This window comes from Montipora foliosa, chromosome 14, assembly GCF_036669935.1.
Source record: "Montipora foliosa isolate CH-2021 chromosome 14, ASM3666993v2, whole genome shotgun sequence".
NCBI lineage: Eukaryota > Metazoa > Cnidaria > Anthozoa > Scleractinia > Acroporidae > Montipora > Montipora foliosa.
This window is the reverse complement of record NC_090882.1, coordinates 14,500,546-14,524,431: the sequence shown is the minus strand read 5'-3', so window position 1 is coordinate 14,524,431 and position 23,886 is coordinate 14,500,546. Positions and strand designations below refer to the sequence as shown.

General features: G+C 39.0%; 1 protein-coding gene across 1 annotated transcript in view; it reads left to right on the top strand.

Annotated features, from left to right (window-relative positions):
* Nucleotides 1-1,596: 1,596 nt before the first annotated feature.
* LOC137984985 (BMP-binding endothelial regulator protein-like) overlaps nt 1,597-23,886 on the top strand; it is a 33,413-nt gene continuing 11,123 nt past the window's right edge. Inside the window, exons 1-5 of the mRNA XM_068832359.1 lie at nt 1,597-1,972; nt 2,073-2,158; nt 8,305-8,413; nt 20,980-21,017; nt 23,440-23,550. Of these exons, the coding sequence (XP_068688460.1) occupies nt 1,873-1,972; nt 2,073-2,158; nt 8,305-8,413; nt 20,980-21,017; nt 23,440-23,550 (444 nt within the window). The 5' untranslated portion in view covers nt 1,597-1,872. The remainder of the gene's footprint in view (nt 1,973-2,072; nt 2,159-8,304; nt 8,414-20,979; nt 21,018-23,439; nt 23,551-23,886) is intronic.

Here is a 23,886-nt window from a genome sequence, read left to right as displayed (position 1 = left end):
CGAGAAAGATCGAGGCTAGAGAAAATTATTACAGATTATCGAAGTACAAGATTTTTTTACCACACAAGGATCGTGATCGACGAAAACCAGTTTACAACAATGCTTTGGACAGGGCCTGTGTGATCAGAAACGTAATGAAAAAACAAACGAAGTTTACATATGCTGTTTTACAAAGTTACATTCCCCTGCAATATAGCCAGTAATAAGCAATCAGGGATCGTATCAAGTACGTAGAAGTCTTCGAGAAAGGATAGTAATTGAGCTATATATTCACTCGAAATCTAGCATAGAAATGGACTTTTGAAATCTTTCCGCTTTCACACTGTCAGTTGCATAAAGGTCAACAGGATTTTTGTCACATTGAAATTTATTCACATGTCAAAGAAAAAACGAACTAGCAAGTCAAATAGTGTTAATTAAGTTGACATGTCTTCCCTGTTTATTAACACCTTATTAAAAAGTCTAAATATTTCAAAACAAGTATCGCCGGCTAGGCGTCTTCAATTACAGATAGAATTGTTTCTTTTTACTTTGTACCACTGGTGTGTTAAGCAAAAGACGCCCGCGTAGGCTGAAATCTCCCTGTATTCCCTGGTCGGTTGATAACGTGGAGCTATTTAAAGGTGTTGACGTTTCGCTGTTAAAAGATTAGAAGATAAGAGTAATTGAACTAGTAACTTTAAGCGACAAAGTAAATTTTACATTATTAGATCAATGTGCGTTACTGATCTCATATTGAGGCCGCGGCTGTACACAGAAGTATCAGCCATTTCACTTAAGTCACCGGGCAGCAGTTTCGTAGAATGATGTTCGCTTTTCAACACTTTCCGAATAAGAGGTACCTATACTACAGCAATTATAAATGTCTACTTTGGTATTTCAAGGAATTAGACGGATAGCAAACAAGAAAGTAAGTTTAACAAGGATATAAGTCGATGGCGTCAGCAGAAACGTGTCTTAGTAGATTTAACGCTCTTAAATAAGTTGTTGAGAATTAAGCCAATTTTTTTGTCCTTGTTAAGAGGCGCCTGGCTGACGGGGTGCATTCAAGGGAGGATTCCTCATAATGAGTTCAATACACTTTTCCTTAAGCCCAGAAATCAATGCCTTCGGCAGTATTGTGCACACACATATATGTTTACGACCTGCCTGCAAAGAAACAAAAAAAACAAGTGTAAGAGGTACACCAACAGAGTTTCTCCGGTCTCGGTGTGCTACTCGACAGAAGTTCAAACACATAGATCGCTATCGACAGCCAAACTCCGATCGATTGAATCCGACACCTTTTGTTCATCAAGTCGGGTGCAAACAAAGAAGTCTCCAAACAAACAAAGAAAAATGGGAAAATAAGCCTACACACATACACTACTCACTAACAAAACCTTTTCCGCGTGGCACTAACAATTGGGCTTAAAATTCCATTTGCACTGCACATTCGGCGACTGTGTACACACTCGTATATGAAAAGCCTGTTATGTAAATCGCTGATGACAGCTTGACCCGTGTCTTGAGTGCCCTTATAATGATAAATGACCGAAAAACACGCTGGAATTTTGAAATGAACCAACTCGGGCCGCACGAGGTAATTAAACACGTCATGTGGTTATCGGTTAGCGCTCGCGTGTATGAGCCTAAAACAACCAACATCAGTTGCCCTCCGCCTACCAGGACGACGTCGGCGCCTGCGAGACGAAATATTTCCGTGGCTTTGTGACGGAAGTGGCAAAAATCTGTTGAAAAGCGACACACACACGTTGTCTTGTCATTACATCGCTGCACAAGCAAGAGCACTTGAGCTTCCCTGAAGTGGGAGACGTAATCGGGTTAGGTTTAGGGGCAAAACGAATTCGTCAGTCAGAAAGTCATTTTGGCATGTTCGACCCACTAGGAGTCAAGTCGCAGCTATTGAGCTCGGTCGCTTTTTTGCTCATAATTTTGCAGGCCACCCCAACGGCATCTAGCATGCTATCAGGTGAGACTCGACCATTTTATTTGCTGCAGTCTATGTTACTGGGCCAAATCTCGGTAGGACAATTAGACAGCCATTAACTGCCAGTGTTGCTTTCCTGCAGGGCAACTGGCATCCTGCAATGTTGAAAACGAAGTCATTGACCTGCCAATTTTGGCGGGAAACCCATGTTTTGTATGCCGCTGTAAGGTTTGTAGAAAGCTTTTCTTTTATTTGTCAAAGAATTTGCCTCTTTGAACGTGACAAGCGATTGACGCTTTGGGCGAATCTTTCGATAAGGAATGTCCAGTTGACACGAGCTGGCATGAAACAAAAGGACCTCTATAATATAAAAGTTTTTTTATAGGATTAGGAAATGAGGAAAGATGATGTTCGAATTTCAACATAAACATGGAGGGGGTGGCAAGGCAAAGAAAACGTTATTTACATTTCACACGAAGAAACTATCACGCCTGATAACTTTCCGCGCGTCACAGAGATAACAAGTTGAGAAAATCTCACGGATATCAAAAACGCGACAGCCACCGCACACAGATATTTCCAATCAGTTTACAGCGCCGCTTGATCGCTTTGTTTGGTTGTTTCGGTAAATACAGCAACTAATTGGTCGTAATTGTAGTGTCACTTGGACGCTGTATGAGCTCTCCCCATCAAAAACGAGACAGATGAAAAAGTTTAAGTTAAATAAAGAGCGCAGCATGTTTGTCTACACCATCTTGGGAATGTGTCATCGGAGCAACATAGGTCTTGTGTACAGTATAACAAGATATCGAAAGTGAAAGTAACATAATGTGGAAGCGCCTGATATTACTGAAAGGGGCAAGTTATTCTCATCATTTAAGAGCCATGTTATTTATTTTTGAAGTGCTTGTAAAATCAGCCGTCAAAGCATTCAAAATCAATTATGTTTGAACTCTTTGAGCCGGCTGTCTAGCAGTTCAATCTGACTACAGTACTACAGACCGGGAAGCTCTACTAAAATCTTAAATTACCGCTTCAAGCACAGTGAAAAGATATAAACAGAATATTGTACACGGTGGCCACATTGAAAGAACTGCTGAGGAAGTGAAAATCATCTTTCAGCAGTCTAGAATTTACTTTCCTATACTGTTACGCACTTTGCCTTTCATACGAAACATAGGGAAAACCACTAATCTGCAAATCTATAGTTTCTTTTGTCGATTAAAAACGGCAATGACAAAAACGAAAACATCAACACACTTGAAACTCTTTCAGGCATCGCTAACTAAGAGCGCAGAAAAGAAGGCTGCAGAAGGTTGTCATTCAAACCCACAACATGACCTCAACTACTTCATTAAATGAAGAGGACCTAACGGACGAGGTTTACACGGAAAACAGGCAAACACGCAACAGCTATTTTAAAAAAAATCCTCCCGATTTCACTTCCAAATCACTCCTTTTCTGATCCGCTGGCGCAATATCAAGATCGGCTGGCAGTACGAAACGTCTCAAACAGTTGTGATTGTGTTTGGCGATCACACACTAAGAAGGCTTGTAAATCTGTGATGGAACTCATGGACTCCTGATCTGAGTGAAATTCTTAGCTGTAAACATCAAGATAAACCACTGATCAAAATGCATCAGTGACGTGCTATTATTTATTAAGCTTCACTCTTTGAGTCTACCAAAGTGACTTGATATTTCAAATACTAAAGTTAATGTGACCTTTGAAATGAAAACCACCAGACACTGTTATCACTGATGGGTTCATATCCTTTACAGCTTCAACGATCGAATGTCTCTGAGACGCACTTCCCTGCAATTATGATATTTTTATTGGGGGTGGTGTTCAACCACACGCAGCTGATTATAACTCGGGCAGTGAGGAAGTTCTGACCCGAAAAGTTCCAAAAACAAGTACTTGTGTTGGACAAAACATTACATACAGTTTGCAGCTTGACTTGATCAATCGAGTTAACTATGCATGAAAGTTTGTAATGCACTCTCATACCAAAAATGATCGAACTGAGGTTTTCAGCTAAGGCCCTCTTCAGGAATGAAGGGGGTAGTTTCTAAAGAAACTGTGGTGCTGCGTCGGTGGGGAAGTAGTATACAAAAATTTTGCTTTTATCAACGGAGTTGATAATGTAAATTGGCCACCGTACAGAGATTCTAAAAGCTGACGTTTCGAGCGTTAGCCCTTTGTCAGAGCGAATCCAATTCGCTCTGACGAGGGGCTAACGCTCGAAATGTCAAAGTTTAGAATCTCTGTACGGTGGCCAATTCCCTTTTCAGGAAGTGTTCCTCCCTTCCAAAATATGCCACTCTCGGACGCCGGTCCAGAAGCAGATTAACGCAATGATGAATGATGCAAAAGAATTCCAAAGTCTTAAATGCAATTTTACAGCTCTTGACACCACAAAACAAAAATGACGTTTAAATTGAGGCAATGCTTATTACAAATACATGAATGCTATATATAGGTATGTAAATACACGGAGAAATGTAGTGATGCGCGATTGTTGGATGCACGACTCATATTTGTCACGATCGTTGAGAACCAAAGTTCACTGAAAGAGAGTAGTGTTTGTGTTTTCAGAAAAAAAAAAAAAAAAAAAGGAAAGTACCTTGACAAATTATTGAAAGTTTTTCCTTGAGAATCTGCTCATAAAAACGAAGAAGACTCAAGATCCTTTTCAGATCTGTGCTTGAACATTCTTAACTACTCTCAAAGATATCAACACAGTCAACAGGAGGCAAAATGAGGAGCAATGCACCGTCAAGAGAAATCCAAACATTAAATCTTTGCTATTCAAACTATTCGACTAAAAGGGCCAAAATCCAAATCAATCACACATGAGTTGATTTACAAACATTGAAAAGCATGATCATGATTGATAAGAGCGAGGAGTGATAAAGAGCTGACACAAGAGAAAGTGCATGCAAAACAGCTTTGATAATAAAACTCTCCAGAACTTTTTGGACAGGCAACTTGATACATATGTAACTTGTTAGCTAGACATTAATATAACAAACGTTTCAGACAGTGATAGCAAGTTTACAAAGCTTTACCGACATGACACCTGCGAAAGACGACCAACATGAAATTCTACTGAGTATTAACTATTTTGAATGGCAAAAAGTATTAGAAATACCTCAGTGTCCACCACATTGGGGTTATTTTACTAAAAGGTTCAAATTAGGGGCGCTAAATCAAACCCTAGTGCCGCGTCCCGTACATGAATAGTTCAGTGATGTGTAAAGGAATTGTTGTTTACATTTTTTGCCTCTTTAGCATTGGCCCATCGTGTTCTAATCTATCAGTCAAAATATCAGTAATAGTACTGCATATCGAAAGTGATAATCTCTGAGCAATGATGCTTTAAAAATTCGAAATGTTACAAGGAATGTATGGGCTGATTAGCGCTTTTGCCACCCAAGATTTTATCAGTTTTTTTTTATGGCTAACAACTCTCTCGTTATCAAAGCTAAAAGGCTTACAATTGGTGATTTAACTATGTTTAGCACGTTCCTTTACCTTTTGAAGTTAATTTGGAGATAGCAACATGCCTTCTGTGCGCATACTCGTATGTAAAATGTAAGCAATGACGTCAGCAAAGATTCGCCTATATATTCAGCCAGAGGGATCTCCCTCTGAAAACATTGTTAAATAAAGGTACAAATATATTTTTTCCCATTGCAAAATGGGCCCAGTTTAAAGTGGTATTTATTCTTGGTAGAATGCAGAGTCGTCACGAGATGTGATAAATCAGTTTCGTTCCAAATTAAGGTTTCGGTGTTTAATTTTCATCACTCACGAGAAAACATGTAGAGTTGTGAAATAAATAAATTATTCATAAATGTTTGTTACATATATTTATATGCATTGGACATTCCTTTCATTGTTCAAATTTTGAAGGAAAAAATATCACAGAAACACAACTGCCATTAAGACAAACATGAACAATTTAAAATTAAAATCATTGGGTCCTAAAGCTAGTTGCGGACAAAGAAGCCAACGATACGAACTTGACAAATTCGAAAAGAAAGTTGTTGGTCCATTCTTTCTACGAAACGAGTAAAGACTACGAAATAATACTTCTTGGTTTCGCAAACCTAATCAAAAAATCCGCACACAGGAATGAAATAATTTTCCAGGGACCATTACAACAGGAAAAACAGATTTGGTTATTTTTGCAACTTGTGGTTAATCAGCGCGTGATATCATGTCACTCTCTGACGTCAATGCAGCTAAGAAAAGACATGATATACGCACTAATCGCGTGCTGATACGGATTTTAACATGGTGAATATTGCATATATTATTTGCATAGCCACAGAATACTTTTGTAGTAATTATTTAACAAATAACATTTGGTAAACAAACATGGAGCGAATGATACCCAACGTCAGCGAACAAAGTGTGACCTTTCGAAGTCAAGACGGTTGTTAACGAGTGTTTGGTAGACTGGCTCACGGGTGCAAGCGAGTTCATGAGAGCGTGGGTGTCTTGTTAATGTTTTGCCTTCGTTGGAGAGACTTCACCTCATAGTTAAGTTCTAAGAGTTAGTTCTCAAAGTAGAAATCTTTTTCAAAAATCACCTGGACCTGTTCGAGTTTTCTAAAGCAAGTCAAGCGAGAAGTGTCTTTTAGATAATGACGACAGAATCCTCACGAAAAACTCGAATCTCCTAATTGGAGAATGCACTTTTGTCCAGAAATGCACAAAAGTACAATAAATTAGAACTGAGAATAATGAATATAACCTCTTTCTGCTTTGTTTTTGTTGTTGTTATTGTTGCGTGTAATTTGTCTTTTGCCTAAAAGGAAGGGCTTGGCCTTAGATAGACTCTGTCCAAATGACAAATTAGTTTATAGATTCTGTTTGCCACTCCCCGACATCAAACAGACATTGAGAAAGCCCGGCCAAAGACTTAGTAGTCACTCAACTTGAACATTGATTTTTGCCACAGCAAATGTGGCTGTTGAAGCTCCACCTACGTCCAGGATGCACGCGCAATTTTCATATCCAATTGATTCGAAGTGTCCCTTTAAGCGTAAACACATTTGTAACCTATTTCTAGCAATAAAGTAAGAGTAGGGACTAGGGTTATTCATTGGCGAGGATAAATGTAGCTGTTTGTCTTCGCTTAAGGACTGCACTTTAAGAGACGCTCTGTGGCGTTAATTGTCTGCATTCCTAGGCCAAAGTGATGTTTAAGTTACGGAGAGAAGCAAGGCCGGAAACCTCGTGACGCTTATGAAAATCGTCGTGCTCTCCGCCCTCAAACTAATGACTCTAGAAAATGTCGCCTTAACATTGCCATCACGATCTAACCCGGACATTTAGCAAGGACTCGCGTTTCATTTTGGGTTAATCCAAAACAAACATGGCTTTTGCCAAAAATGCATTTAAGGCCACAAACTTGATGAAGTCTCGAAAATGTGCTGATAAGATAGACTGTAATTTGTCACAAACAGAAACGTGTTAAGAGCTTTAGAGGTCTTTTTCGTCCTTTTGTGTTCCAGTAAATAACACGAGTATTTAGCCTGCTTCAACGAAATTCAAAGTTTAAAATACCGGCATTCTTTCATGGCAAAGGATAAAAGTTCAAAGGAAGTCTTCAAAAGCGATAGGTGAATTAAGGCGCACATTAATCATTTTCCCTTGATTTCTTTGAAAGATGGACACTTAACGGTGAATTAGGGTGCACATTAAACATTTTCTTCCTGTTTTCTTTGAAAGATGGACACTTAAAGGGGAACTAAAGTGCACATTAAACATTGTTTTCCTGATTTCTTTGAAAGATGGACGCTTAAGTGACTTTTCTGACGTAGAGGAAGTTCAAGAGAACAGTAAAGTGACACCTCGTGAGATTCAACATACAGAAAAAAAAATTTCAGTTATCATGAATGTCTGCTCATATCTGATTAAAGGTTACTTTAACAACGTCTAGGTTCACTCAGAAACTCAAATGTCCCCATTAATTAACCCTTTCACTTCTGTAAGGGCCACTGAGACTTATAGATTTTACTCTGTCTAACGTCGGACGATTTTACTCGTCAATGGGGAACCCCACAGGAGTGAAAGGGTTATAGAGTGAATAAGTGTATCAGATCCTCTACGAATATACCAAGTGGGGCAAAACTGTCCGCACCTCAGTGCCAAATTGCAGAAATCAGCCATGAAATTAAAAACAGAACTTTTCACTCTTAGAGAGAGGAAAAGAATGGATGGGGCTCCCATTCCTTGAATTCGTAGCTTCAGTTCAACTATGAATTTATTTACTTTCACTCCTGCATACCAATACTTCTATTTTTGGTATTTACTCAAGTTATTTAACTCATTTGACTGGTTGCCCTAATTATTGCAGAACATGTCAGTGGAATGTGCTCGAGAAGAGTGTCCAAAAATTGAATCCTGCGCCGGGGTAATTAGGAAGTTGGACAATCAGTGCTGTTCGGTTTGCCACACAAATGGAGGTAAGCGATTTATCAAAGTCGCGCACATGTCATATACACTTCGCATTGTCGTCATCGTTGATATGGGTGGCAGCGTGCAAAAACGCACAGAAACGCAGCATTCAGGTCACAAACACAATTCTAGTAGTTATTCGAGTGAGTAAGCTGTATCCGATTCTGCAATTGGATATAGGAGACGAGGAAAAGTGCTGAAAACCTTTTACACCAATGCCGTTGTAAGCCAAGTCAAAACCCTTTATTCAAATGCGATCTCTGATAAAGTAAATACACGCTTGTTGGGTCGTTTACTAAGTAGGATACAAAATGTAATAAAAGGAAATCAAGGGAATATTAAGTTAAGATGTTCATGACACAAATTTATTTCGCAAGCCAGATACCATTTTCTTGTTCCATTTGTATAGGATCTAGGAAAAAATGGGTCCATTTCTGCCCGTTTCTCTCTATGTATCCATGGTATCAATGCATTGTAGTTGTCTTTCCAGTCGTCATCGACAGACTGACGTCATACCATCAAAGACTAAGCTTTTTTCGGCTAGAATTCGCCAAGAATTCTTACTTTCAGTCAAATGGTATTCATAAAAGCCACATGCTAAGAACAAAGACGATAGCCGAGTGTGTCAGATGTTCATCGCCGTTTGACGTCGTCTGTCATCTATTACTGAAGAGATGCAGGTAAACATGGAGACAACGTGTTTTTTTATGATAAAGAAACCGAATATGACGTCAATTGGGCTTTTGTTCCCTCAGGGGACATTAAATGCATCCGCGTCACTGGCTAGTACATAAGAACCAATCAAAATGTGTGCACGATTCAGCTTTTTGCGTATAAGTGAAATTTAGCACGTTGCGTTATGACAGTAGCACAAGACCTTGAAGCGTGTAACTTGCAACTCTTTTCCTTGGAACAAAGCTGGGGATTTTAAGACACCAATTTCATGCCCAAAAATGGACAAAAATGAGATCGAATCTGCAAGCGCAGGAAAATGCACGAGATACGTTATATCCAAATAAGGAAAATTTTAAACTAAAAGAAAAACCCAGCTCTAAACCATGGTTAATTAAAGAGTTCAAGGAGATGAGCTTCTGGTTCTGGATAGTAAAACCTTGCTGAATACCTACAGAACGCCCGAACATTTTCGAAAAAATAAAGAGGCCGGATTCAGTTTTCAGCCTTCGGCTTCGGCAGGTAACACAAGCCAACTAAAAGATCGTGATGATCCTCGTTGCCATCCAATAATTGTTAAATATCTCCTTATTAGATTTTCTGGAGCATTTTCCCCCTTGCCAAACGTTGGCCTCGGCAACTCTCACCATCATACACGATCAACTTCGTTGAGCCAATAACTGATAAATGTCTTTTATTAGATTTGCCCGAGAATTTACTTTTCGTCTTCGGCAGATACTTTACAAACGTCGGCCATGACAGTTCACTTCATCAGAGTCAACTTTATCAAATAGCAATACAATCCCTATTATATTTGCAGGGAAGTTTTGCTCATGATTTACGAAAACAAGGAATGATATCTTTCTTTGCACTTCTGATCTGATGATGCTCACTTAATATGCCATTCAAGAATCTGCCTCCTCTTCAAGCGAGTCTATGTGCAAAATTAGTTTTACTTTACATAGAGCGGTTTTCAATTGAGTGTCGAAAGTAATTAGCGAATTGCTTTGGTTAATGATTACTTCACTCAGTGATTGGTTCAAAGTTCTCGCGCCACTTTTTCAACCAATCAGAAGTGAAACCAAAACCAGTCGTGGCTCGCATGTGCACATTTTCCCGCGCTTTGTGTCGGCTATGTGTAATTAATTCAAGTTTTGATTGGTTTACCGAATTGTATCCGTCCTTTTTGATTCGCCAAAGTAATTACTTTGGTTTTGGTTCTACGACACTAATTTGAAAACCGCTTTATAAATGAAAACTAATTTCCATATGAACTTCGCACTTAGACTCGCTTTGAAGAGGAGGCAAACATGAACTCGGAAATGGCCTAATCCTCTACTGATTTTGTGTACGGGTGAATTAGTATTGGTAATTTGGTTCGGAAGCGGGACAGATTTTGCTTGGAGTGACGAGTGAAATTTGAAAGTAAAGAAGCGAACATTGCCATTTCCCGACAACATCGAATTCAGTCGCGCTAGGTTATAAGTTGCATGAAAGTTACGCTTTTAAAAGGAAGTTATCTTCAGAGTCAGCAGAAGTTGAAACGTTAGCTGCCGACAGTCCTTCTCAGGGGACCACTGTGTCGACTCACTGGAATTGAGCAGCTTACCGAACTTTCTGTTTGAATTGTTTCTAAGGCCCTAACAAACTTTAATTCATCCTTTAAATTCCAATATGTACAAAAGCACACTAGGTTCTTCAGTTTCATTCTTTTCCTGCGGAAACATCTCCGCGATATATCTTAAACAGGAAGGATAACGAAAGAATTCTACTCCTTTGGATAAGGCTTTAAGCTATTTTACGTCACCTCTCAATGTCCATTTTAACACTACAAAAGACTATTTGTGGTTGCACGGAACGTTTCTGGTCTTGATATTACGGGAACTTACTTTTTCTCTGCCATCGGCTAAGAAAAACCTAAGGGCGCTTTCCATTTGACGGAAATGACCGGCCAGACCAGGCATTTGGAAGGACTGACTCTATAACGCATTCAAATTAACACACTTCGACGATGATATATACTCCTCCAGAAGAATGCGAGGGATTATCATGCAAGTGTTCCTTCAAATTGTTGCATTTTCTTTGTAAGCTGATGGATCTTGCCGGCTGGTTCCGGCGTCACCTTAAGTTATAGATTCGTGCTCGAGTTCATAGTTGAGCAGATAATCGAATTTCGCGGACGTCGCTGGTCATTAAAATATAAATATTAATATTTACACCAAAATATTTATCACTGCAATTACGGCATTAAAGCGAAAAACAAAGAGACAAAGAGGCCGTACAAATAATGATTTCCAAAGTTATTTAAATCAAAAATTGTACGCAGAAAACTACAACCTAAACAATAAAACGAAGAATAGTAAACATTCTTTCATAGGATTTTTGGAGCATATAGCTTTAAAAATGAGTTTGGGGAGGGGGGGTGTTTATAACGAGCCTATTATGGCGATCCAACGTTTTCAAAAAATGCGACAAGAAACCTTATGGCGATCTAACGTTTTCAAAAAATGCGACAAGAAACCAAAAACCATTTAATTTGCTATTCAAGAGCTTGGCTTATTCCTGCGTTCTAGCGTCAATTCATTTCTAAGCTGCTTACAGTCATGCAGACCATTCTTGTTGTTTTTAACACTCTTTCGAAGGAACTACTTCAGTGGGAATCGGGAATAAAACTTAAACAGGAAACACGTCGCTGGAAGTCATCCACATTCATTACTAAGGCTTCAAGCTTAAGAGATAAGAGTCAGTATCGCCAAGACCCCACACAGACGGGCCATTCTGCAATCTTTTATCAGTTGCGGTTAGTGAATAACACAATTCAAGAAATAAGATTTTCAGCAGAGTACTCAATCGGGCCTGCCGGGATGCGTTAACAGGATATCAAACTTTCTCGTCGTTAAAACCAAAGTAAGCACAAAAAACAAGACTTTTTGATCAAACTGGGTTCAATTACATAAAATAATTTTCCAAAATACCCAGAGATTAGATTTCGAAGAGAACGCGCTATAATGCACTCTCTTGAGGTGCTTATGAAGGATTGAGCAATTTGGGAGCTACAAGTTCATGACGTTTCAAACAACGTCATTGTGAAGGTTCTTTGGGGGTTTAAAATACCGCGTTTTTCTCCTCTAATCCATTTTCGCTTTTTTGTCCGGCCTTGAACACAGCTTTGTTTTAATTTGGAACTTGCGGTAACATGCAATTTGTCAGATAAAGCGACAAGAATGATTTGTCTCCGCCTGCAGGTTAGCATTTCTGGGTAAACATATTTTTGTTAGAGATTAAGACAGGAATGCTTAGTCAACTTTCGGATCTGTTTTATCAAAGCTAAACAGAGAAAATTGATTTCCTGTTTCGATCCTCAAGGCTGCGCGAATTTTTTTACCTGTAACCTTTAAAAGGGCTTAAGAAATGGATGCTTTATTGCAAGGATACAATTAAACTTGTTGTACAAACTTGAAATCCTTCTTGTAACATTTACGACCGATAAACAATAAGAGCTCACTGAATAGGCATGTCGGCGGTAGTGCGACTCTGGGAGTTGTTAGCAAGAATCTTATTTATTCAGTATTCAGTGCAATCAGTCAGGATCTACTAATCGGATCAGTTAAAATTAAAGTTGAGCTAAAGCTAGGCTAACAACTATTTAAGACACAGCATGCTGTTTAAGATGAAAGATGTAATTCAACGTGAGAGTGGCCCAGACACCTTATTAACAACCGCGGCCCAAGTATGACGTAGGTTTGTGGCCTGAAGAAGCGAATTTATGATGAAGAAAGGTGTTTGTGTTGCGAAAATCTTAGTCTGAGGACTACGAAAACACCCTGGGAGCAGGGTGGAGGCGAAAGCCTGAGAACCAACTCTATATATGTTCTCAGGGAGTCCGACATGCAAATCTCAGAGTTCAAATGGCGCACGCTTTTTGGTACATTATGTTTTTGATATCAGCTAGAACAAACCATTTTTGAATGCTTTCCAAGTGGCTTCACAACTCGATCTACTTACCACCAAAAGCATAAACGGGTTTTTCGTAACATAGCGATGGGAAGGTGGAAGGTCAACACAATTTGAAAAAAATTGAAAGTTTATCCATCGCGAACTAGCCAGAACGTCTGCACATTCGTAAAAGCCAGAAACAATGTTTGATGTAAGCCTTCTACCGTATTTTTTTGGATTAAAAATATGGACGATTGAACATATTAAGCTAAATTTAACGATGGTCGTCGGCTCACTGATGCAAACGACCCTCTTTTCCAGCCTGAGAGATATCCTTGACATAGTTTCTTTTAAAATTGTTTTCAAAAGGTTAATATGTAAAGCAGAAGGCTGGCAGATTTGAATTGCCCAAGGGAATTAACTGATACCTGTACGAATTTGTCAGTTAAATTAGATTCCACCCATCTTTGCGAAATATGGGGTCTATGATTCTTTTGAATTTCATTCCTTGGCCTCTGTTTGTTTGCATGCCATAAACTGTAATAAACAAATAAATAAAGCTTCTAATTACCCACACATAAAGACGGCAGACTCGCCGTCCAATATCACGCCATATCAATTGGCATTGTTCTATATTTTATGCTTTTTTACGATACGTACGAGAAATTTTGGACGATTCTAGAACTGGTCGGTTTTACAATTACAGAGAAAATGGAAACTATCACCAATCTCCAAGTGATATTCTTCAAATTTTAGTTATTCTAATTTCGATAACCACAACTTGTCACTGTGATACTTGATATGGAGTCAAAATCGCTTCTAACAGTCTAATACCCCATTCACACCAACAAGACATGTTCAATTAAACTGGGTTTGACAAAAAGAATATCAGTCACAGAAAAATGTAGGACTGGCTTTTACATGAGATTCAGGTGAATTTCAATACATGCTTTGACCTGTGTTATTGCAGTCAACAAAAATCAGTATTCTTGATTTTAAAAGGAAACACTTTGAAACCGTGTTTAACTAAACATCTCAAAACATGGCTAAGCAAATGGAATGTATTCATCTTTAACGGATAAAAAACAGTCTGCTTGCTTTTTTTTCCAGTTATCTCAAACAAATATTTGCTCAAAAGGTTTAATCGGTCGTGATCCATTCAAATCCCATAGCAAATCCCTCGTTAAAGACTCTTAACAGCCTATGGATATTTTAAAGACCGAAACTATAAACCGTCTCTATAATCTAATACACTTCTTATTTCCGATCGCCTCGTCAATTCAGAGGTATCTTTGCTTAATAACTCTATTATACCGGTCTTTCAGTTGCGCGACATTCAGACGGCATTGCCGATTAAAGACGGCCCAAGAACAAGGCCATCCACTGTTTTTTTCGCGGGAAACCTTTGATCGTACCGACCTGGCGTCAAAGCGTTGATTGTCAAAAATAAAATATCGAGCAACAAAGTATAAATACTTTATTGTATGAAATTTCATTTCACGGTATCGTTTCTGAACGCTCTAGAGAAAGTAGCAAATATTTGTTTGTTTGACTAGTTTAAGTGTTCTATTTTCCACATCTTCCTGTTGAATTCTCGCATTTCAATTTGCTTAAATATCAGTTCAACGTATTACCCTAAGGCAGTCGTGAGTTCAAGTTAACTCCACTCAGACAACACCATTCATGAGGAGCAAATACAGCGGCTTTTGTAAATCCTTGAATGTTAATCGACACAGGCTGAAGGACGTTACAGATGGCATGCATTGACGGCTACGGCAACGAAATCGTCGCTTCAAAATATAACTTCGATCAATCTCAAGTATTTCGCGATTCTTGTTCACTATGTACAATATGGGCGAAGTACTCTAGAACCACAAGTAAATTGGTACGAACGGTTCCAAAGGAATGAAATCCACAATTACACATGCTTACCCTGTTGGTTTTCCCGAGTGCCCAAGGGCACCTAATGACCGAATGTCTTAAAATTTGCTAGAATTACCTTTAATGGTTTTCAAGGTCAATGCTTCAAAATAGGACTAAACACAAATATCACGTGAAATCGGCGAAATATGTTTCCGGAAAGTTCCCGATTCTTAAGTCAATTTTTTTTCTCAATATGCTGATTTTTTTTTCTAAATATCCCGAAAATATCTGTTTTCATTCCCATAAATAATACCGCAATAATCTACCAAAGTATAAGGAAATACAGGAAATTCAACGATGACCTTGTAAGGCACACAATAAAACTCTTAACGTTTTTTTCAACATATATGACATATAATAAATGGAAAATACTGCTGCATGTGATTACTGAAGGCCCATATGGGAAGTAGCCCTTGACTTAAAAATTTGCTTTCTTTCTCCATTTTTTTGGGGAAAACGTGACTTGAGTAGTTTTTTCCCTAAGAAAATTCTTGATATCACAATTTTTTCTAAATATCTTGACATTTTCTAAATATCTCAAAATCTTCTAAATATCTGAAAAAGTATCTGGATAGTTGTGTCTAGGCCTACTTCAAAGGCTCGTTTAGTGAGTTAATAGCTGCCCTTCAAAATACTTATTTGTTCGGATGTTCTAGGGGAACTTCAGGTCTGTCGAAATTTCCAAGTGGCTTTGCGCATCGTCCGAAAGTTCTAGTAATCGTGACAGGTCTAATAAATTAACATAACGTATATGGTCGACCTTTTTCCCCGAAAACTTTGGCAGAACTGGTCATGAGAGAAGTTATAAATATTCAAATTTTATGCAATTTCCTATGACACAGTTAACTTTTACTCCGATCAGTAAAATTCTAACATTCTTCAATGTGGTTTCGAAACTTTCAACGCACTCTTCAGATCCTTCACTACTTCTCCGAAATATCTTAAGAAATCTGTTCAGAAAAATGTCCAAAAATCGTCGTGCGCCTCGAAAGTCTGAGTTCGAATATTCGAAAATTCTTTCCAACCTTCTTTCCGCACAGATATGTACCGAGATTACTCGTTGGGTGCCCCTGAGTGCCACAAAGAAATGTGCTAAAATACTTTCCGCACGGGCAGCACGGTCATTCTTCCTGCTTTAACTACATGGACTTTTAAGATCGGATCTGCGTCGTCAACGTCGACGAAAACGTCACCTCAAAAGATAAACCGGTTTCGGAGCAAAAATAGGGACTGAGTGAACTTTCACATTTGTATGATCACCTTGTCGCCATACTGACCACAAATTTCAAGTACTGGTTTCAAGTCAACCGTTATTATGCAAAGAACCGTGAAAAGATGTGCTAATATGCGTGCAGCAGGATTATTTTTCCTCTTTTAACCAATCATATTCTTATTTTGTGGCGTTGTCGTAGCTGTACCCGATGTCGTTGTTGTAGCTGTCGACCATTGGTATTTCGCGTTTCTTCCAATCTCGACCCCGGAGCTCTTCTCTTGACTTCAGGGAGAGAAGAGCTCTGGGAACCCTGAAGGAGTGTCTCCTCATTGGCTTCGTCTCTAATTGGTGCATTCATGTTAGCACGAGGAGTGAGCAGGCGCCGTAAGGTTCACATAGCCAATTTGTGGCTATATCAATCCTACGGCGCATGTTCTCCTACGTAGAGTTTCCCAGAGCCTTGGGTCGATCCGAGGTTCTGGTGACGAGAACGGCGTTTCTTCCATCTCTTTCACATTGAACAAAATACGAAAGTGCTCCGTAACTGCGATTGGAACAAAGAGGTTCTTAAAGATAGAGAGGAAACCATGCATTCTCGCATGGTCGCGTTGTCGTCAAAACCTTAGACCAGGTAATTTTGCAGAGTAAGGCAAAAAAATCACTAAAACGCATGCCGACCGCGCTGCGCTATAACCTTTCCTCTTTCGGCCAATAATATTGCTCAGTTCTTACACACTCTAACGCCTATGTTTGTTCGGTCTTGGAGTGAGTGAAAAACGATTGCAGTGGAAAGAAAATGAAGTAAAGGGATTGCGTTTCTCAAACATGGAGAAAATTGGTCAAAGAAAGCGTAAAACGGATCCATGGCTTATGATTACCCGCGAAAATATGTTTGGGTTGGGCAATCGTATTAATCCATAAAAAAAAGATTTGCCATTAAACGGCAAGGAGCCAAACTAAGGCAATTAGAACTGAGTTGCGCTTATGGTATCATGATCTTATCTATCATGGTAATAGATCAATGTATTTGAATGAAAATGACTCAATAATCCTCTGAAGGACAATAGTTTTCAGGAGCAGGTAAAGTCAACAGATAACAGCTACCTCAAAATAACTGTTGGGCTGTCGCGGTAAGCAACTACGGGAAGAATAGTAAGTAGGTGAATCACTAGTTGTCTGTTTCACGGGATGAAATAAAAACAATTGTCCAGACATCGAGGCTAGAAGGTATAAACTAACGAATAATAAGAGACCATCTAAACAAAAAACCTATAGCCCGAGACAATGACAAAAAAACTAGTGTAAACAAAGACATGCACTGACTAAACAGCTTGACACTATCCTAACACGATATAATGTATTTCTTTCGAAAAACTCGGAAGATTCAACAAACATTTTGTTTCATTGCTCCAATGCATAAGCGCCCTTGTATCTAAAACTTCTTTTTTGTAAATCCCTTTTCGGGTCAGGAAGTGTTTGATCAATCACCCTATTAAGAGGATGTTAGTCTAATTAATGGTGCTTCCTATACATATTTCTTACCCCAATAAGCACAGGCCCATGTGTATGCTAATTGTTTGATACCTACTTAATCTTGTTATCTCGTTCTATTCAAATACCGGGATATGGGAAGGAAATTCAATCAAGACAATAATGTTAAAAATTGCCTAACTTCTTAAAAGCACGCACAAAGATGGGATCAACTCGTGACAGGAATGAAATACAATTAACTTAAAGAGTCAAGTGTCAACTTGGGACACTATTTGCAGAAATCAAATCAATTTAACTCTTAGACTTCCAGGAGTGCATGTTCAGTATTTGAATTCTCTTCACAATTTCAATCACACGTCAGTCACACAGGTATTGAGAATGAAGATTATTATCAGCTTAAGTAGGTGTGATCGTGATATTACACCAAATCTCATGACAATGCAAGATAGAATTTTATGGGATTCGTTGGGAGAATGTGAACGTTTCGATCTTGCGAATGAAAGGGTTAAGTTAAATCAGATCAGGCTTTTGAGGAGAGAGAGGAAAACCAAAGTACCCGGAGAAAAAATTTCTCGGAGCCGAATATAGAACCAACACTCAATCCACCCACACATGACGCCGAGTCTGGGAATTGAACCTAGGTCACGTTGGCCTCACTACTGCTCCGGCCGTCAGCTACAAATCCAAAAGACTTATCAAATGTCTTTTACGAATAAACAGCCGAAACTTCTTCCCCCCAAGGATCGTGCAGGCAACTTTCCTTGTATCTTAGATGTGGATTTTCAATTCTCAGGAGTCCATTCTCAACACCACCTTGCCATTGCCAAATGACCTACATTGTGGAAACTCGAGTCGATTGGATAGTAAAATAATTGAAGGGATTCGAATTGTCCGCTTCAGTTTACAGACGGAAACAGATAGCTCTGTAGCGAGTACAATATGAAATGATAATCAACGGTAAAACTTATCTGCAACAGTCACGAACTGCACGCAATGTAGGAGGCCGACCCATTAATTTCCTGTTCTGGAATATAATACAAGCATAATTAAAAAAGGGACCCCAAAAACGTTGCCCGAGGGATAGTTGCTTATGTTACAAATTAAAGTCGTGGAAGACAAATCATTGTTGAAGTAAAAGGCGCCTTGCCGTCTCTTTGATTTCCTTCCGAAATTAATAGACTGAAGAGATCTCTTCAGCATATTTCTACAAAGTGTAAAACAAACTGCAAATGACGCAAACCAAACAATATTTCTCTTTTAGGATCCGAAAAAACCGTTTTAAGAGAAGAGAGTCCATAAAACCAACTGTTCTCACGCTCTAAGTTTTTTAGATTTTCTCATACTTATCCCTCACGCAGATTCAAGGGAGCCCAACAAGCAAATTTAGCTAAAGTCTTTGAGAAACATGAAAATTGAAGTGTCCGATATTTTTAGGGATCCGGCTTCATTTCAGAAATTGCTTGCTCAGTGAACGTTACCTTCTAAGAACTTTCAGCGAACCATTTGCAAATCTGAAACTGCTCGGTGACCTTTTACTTGAAGTGCAAAAAATTGAAAAAGTGCAATCCCTTCCGAAAAACGTATACTAAGGGACTACTTTTCCTTGGTTGTTGCGAATCTTTTAGGTGATCTTTTAGTAAAGATATCTATAGCTGTTTGACAACGTAGAACCGAAATTCCTAGAACACTTTGACTCTCCCGAACAAGTAGTTTAACGAAGATTATGGTTGGGTGCCCCTAACGATTGAGACGTGGTTGCTCTATGTCTAAGGCTTGGCTTGCAAACAGACCAACTTTGAATTTGCATTGCCATGGTGACAATGCAAATGCTCTGAAAATTGAGCGTTCTTGGAGCGAAATGACACTAACACACGAGAAACGTTGTGCACTATGGGTTAAATAAGCCAAACTTTTTCAAACTAACAGGAGTCATTGAGCTGATCACTTTGTGGGGTCGGGCCCAGTCAAACTTCGACCAGGCGGTCACCGGCTTTTCGCCTTCCGGCGAAGGGTGGTTAATCTTTTTAAGAAAATCACAAAATAATTATATCATTTTTTAACAAGATTTGTAAAAACGTAAGTAAATCATTATAAGCTATTATCCAGGGAATAAGCGAGTTACAAAAAAAAAAAAGGACTTCAGGGCATAAGCGCGTTAAAAAAAAAAAAAAAAGGGACAAAAAGATTTAGGGTTCCATTGTATGCAAAATTTACTAGTGGACAGCGCTTTCCGTTGTTTCAACAACCAGAACGGGGCCTGATAGATCAATCCAATCATACTTCGCATCAAGGGGAAACGTTTCAAACATATCATGCTTAATACAGACAGTATACTACTTTTAAAATTTTAATGCTACTTTAATTCATTTGTCTGACTACTTAATTATGAAATTCTGTTTGCTCGGTGAGTAAATAAATGATTGCAGTGGAAAGAAAATGAAGTAAAATAGATTGCGTTTCTCAAACATAGAGGAAAGAGGTCAAAATTTTGGGTTTCAAATGTTTCGGTTGGGCAATCTTATTAATCCATAACAACAGATTTGACAGTCAACGGCAAGGAGATTGTTTCGCCAAACTAAGACAATTAGAACTGAGTTGAGCTTATGGTATCATGCTCCTATCCTTCAAGGCAATAGATCCATATATTTAAATGAAAATGACTCAATAATCCTCTAAAGGACAATAGTTTTCTGGAGCACGTAAGGCCAGCAGCTACCTTAAAATACCTGTTGGGCTACCGGGGTAATGTAGACCCCACAGAACCCCATTACTCATTGTATAACCCAACAATGCTCACTCTTAAAATTACAGACACTGGGTCGAATGTCTCACTCGAGTTCGGGCATCCTCTGAGGGCAGTGAGCGCGGGCTCAGTTTCCGAAACAGCGGCTGGTATGATCATCTTCCTTTTCCGTTTGGACCCACGACCAGATCTGCAGTACCCGTGAGCATACCTCACGTGGCGGCGCGTTAACTCACGCGCAGACGTATGTTGCCTTTGGGAAACCAGTTGCTTTGCGAAAGGAGAAATGGGAAACTAAAACACTCAGAGTCCTACCGCAGGGATCGAACTTACCGACCTCCTTAACACTGCGTACGTAATGTGTAACCATTGAGCTACTGGAACACCTATGAAGCTAGGTCGTTTATCTAGGTACTGAATTGACCAATGTGTCTAGCTGGACTTTGAACGTGACCTGTTCTCTTACGAATATGGGGTAAAGCGGGGGAGTTTTACCGGAATCGTAAGTGCTTAAAAAACGTCAACCAAAATGCTCCCCGATAGCTATGTAAATTAATGGGCTGACCATTTTTTTGTATCTTTTTTAATATCATCAGCGTCACTCGCTTGTTCATACAAAGGAAGAACTTATCAGGTGTGAAGAACTTATTTTGCATTCACGCTAGTGCTAGAGACAACGGGCTTTGAAAGAACAATACCAGAAGTCCAATTTTGTAAACACTCTCTTTGTTTTATTAAAAGTCCGTGGGGGTCCTGTCGTACCTCATTGAACGGAACTTCAGGATTGGCCAAAAACCAATAGAATGAACATAAGAGACAATGGACGTAGCATAGAAAACAATAGGAAGTACGTCACTAATACGGCCAATTAATATAGTTTTTCAAAAAGAAGGTACTACCCTACCCGGGGGGGGTGGGTTAAAAAAAAAAAAAGGGTCTTAGCGTCGGTACCACGCTCCGCAAGTTGGGGTTATCGAGTCGACAAGGAACGTAGCGAAAAATTTAATTGGCGAGTGAAGCGCGCCGAGCGATGGGACTGGGGAGGGAAGGGGCCGCATCCCCCATTTCCCCGCTCAGCTCGGTTCGGCTCGCCAGTTTTTTTTTTTTTTTTTTTTTTTCGCCAACCATACCCCCACAGGCTAACCAAGTTTTGGGGCTGAGGCTGAGCGTTCTTGCTTTTTTGTTGTTTGTTGTTGTTTTTTTCTGGAATTTGAGCCTGAAAAACGTTCTCAACATGTTCTTAAAGCTGTGTGGTATAAAAGTTCGACTACAAACTGAGTTGGTCTTTCAGTGCACGATGCAATGAGAAAACCACAATGTTGATGTTAAAAAACGTCCCAAAGAACTTGAATTCATAAATACATACTTCATTGACTACTCCCCACAGGGGCTTTTCAGGGGCAATGAAACACAATCAACTGAACAGAACAACAACAACTGCTAAGAATCCCAATTGGCCTGTCAGGCAAACCGGTTGGCCATTTACAAATGCAGCTTAGAAGTCGAGCGACGGACTACCAGAAACAAAGTCAACAAGTGGTCTGAACGGGGCAAGCACCCTAACCACTGGGCCACATTGGCTCTGAATTAATTGTGTTGTTACACGACAGTTTTACATTTCTTCCACCTCTTGTCACCTTAAGTGACTCTCAGCCTGAGAATGTTTTTAGTTTGCTCTTAAAATTTTGATTAATTTGGCCTGGATGTTATATAAAAAACATAGTGCGCAAGTCATTTGCCATTGGAGAATACTGGGTAAAATTGACTGGCTCTATTTGTAGACTTCAATCTCTCAAATTCCATTAGCACAGCATCAACTACAGATCAGGAATCAGTAATAGCACTTTATTTGCCATTAACTACGGTAGTGACAACAGCTACAAACTGTAACAGCGAAGAAAGCAAACAAGTGTATATGTATGTGTACATTATAACAGGAGATTATACCTCTTTTGGAAGAGCAGCAGCAGTGATTGGCATCACTACGTGAAAACTGGTGAAAACTGGCAACTGTAAACTTGAATCATACCTTCATTGTATGTACGAGCAGTGGGAGCAGGATCTTTTTTTGACAAAATCACACAAAATATTTAGATTTCACAAGAGAGACATCTTTAATTAAGTGCTAACATTAGTCACCTAGATTGATCAGTAATGAATGGAGTTATCAAAAATATATTGCCATTTGTATTCATAAAAAAATTGACAACAACTTTGATTCTGCAATATGTGTTTTGATCGACCATCAATCACCTTCAAGTTGCAAGTGGACGTTACAATGTGAATTTGAATTCAGAGTCTTATATACATAAATAGAGATACGTCAACAGAATTTTTACAAAAAATTAAATTACATTTTTACAACAATTGTTTGTAATCTCACAATCTGATTGGCTAATTTGACGTTGTCCGATAAGAGTCTAGACAACGCTGATCACGTCATGCTCGGTCAATTTGCCACGCAATGTAATAGCAATCAGGGACGCTCATTTGGGAAATAACCCATCATATGATATTGCAAGAAAGTTCTTTCTTGTGTCATCATTTTGGTCATGCACTGAGATAAACCCTTTCTTTGGCATTAAATGTTGTGGACTCACGAGGCGCACAACATTTTGACCACTGTGATGGCAAATATCGCTGTTGATAAGAGTACAGGCAAGGCTGAAACACTTTCGATTTGCTAATTTGATCGGCCGTCAATCATCTTCAGTTGCAAAAGGACGTTACAATGTGAATTGAAGTTACAGTCTTTTATACGTAAATAGATATACTTCAATGGATTTTTAACAAATGAAATGACGTATATCTATTTATGTATATAAGACTGTAACTTCAAATTTGCAAATTTGTAATGTGCACTTGGAAACAAAGATGAAAGATGGTCGATCGAAACATGTGTTACACTAATGCAGAATCAAAGGTGTCAATTTTTATCATGTATACTAGTTTGGTTGCTGTTATCAAAGACCATTTGGAAATACCTTTGTGTTTTTAACTCTAACTTTACACTGGTGTATAAAAAAAATCATTGTTACTTTTATTGTTTTTGTTAGCATAACGAATCATGGTTCGAGAGGGATTGTCAGACTTGCCAATGCAGGAACGGTACTGCAAAATGTGACGATCAAAGATGCAAGTCAACACAATCTTTAAAGTGTCCAGAAGTGAGTAAATACTTGAAATGACTGCTATGATCTTCATAACTGCGAAGATCATAGCTTCACTTGAAATGACTCTGTCAAAAGCCCTGGTTTATGTAAATGCCTACCAAATTTAGGTCTAATCGCTGATTTAAGTGAAAGTGTTTGGGATTGGAGGAGTTTGAGTTGCAAATGGTTAGCTTTCATGTAAGCTTGGGCACTTATGTCCAGAATAGACCAAATCGACTAACTCAATGTTGTGTCCAATTCAAACCCTTTGGGAATAAAAACGCATTGTTCCAGACATTTCCGAATCATTTAAATGTGAATGCTACATTATAATGCAAATACAATAGACGA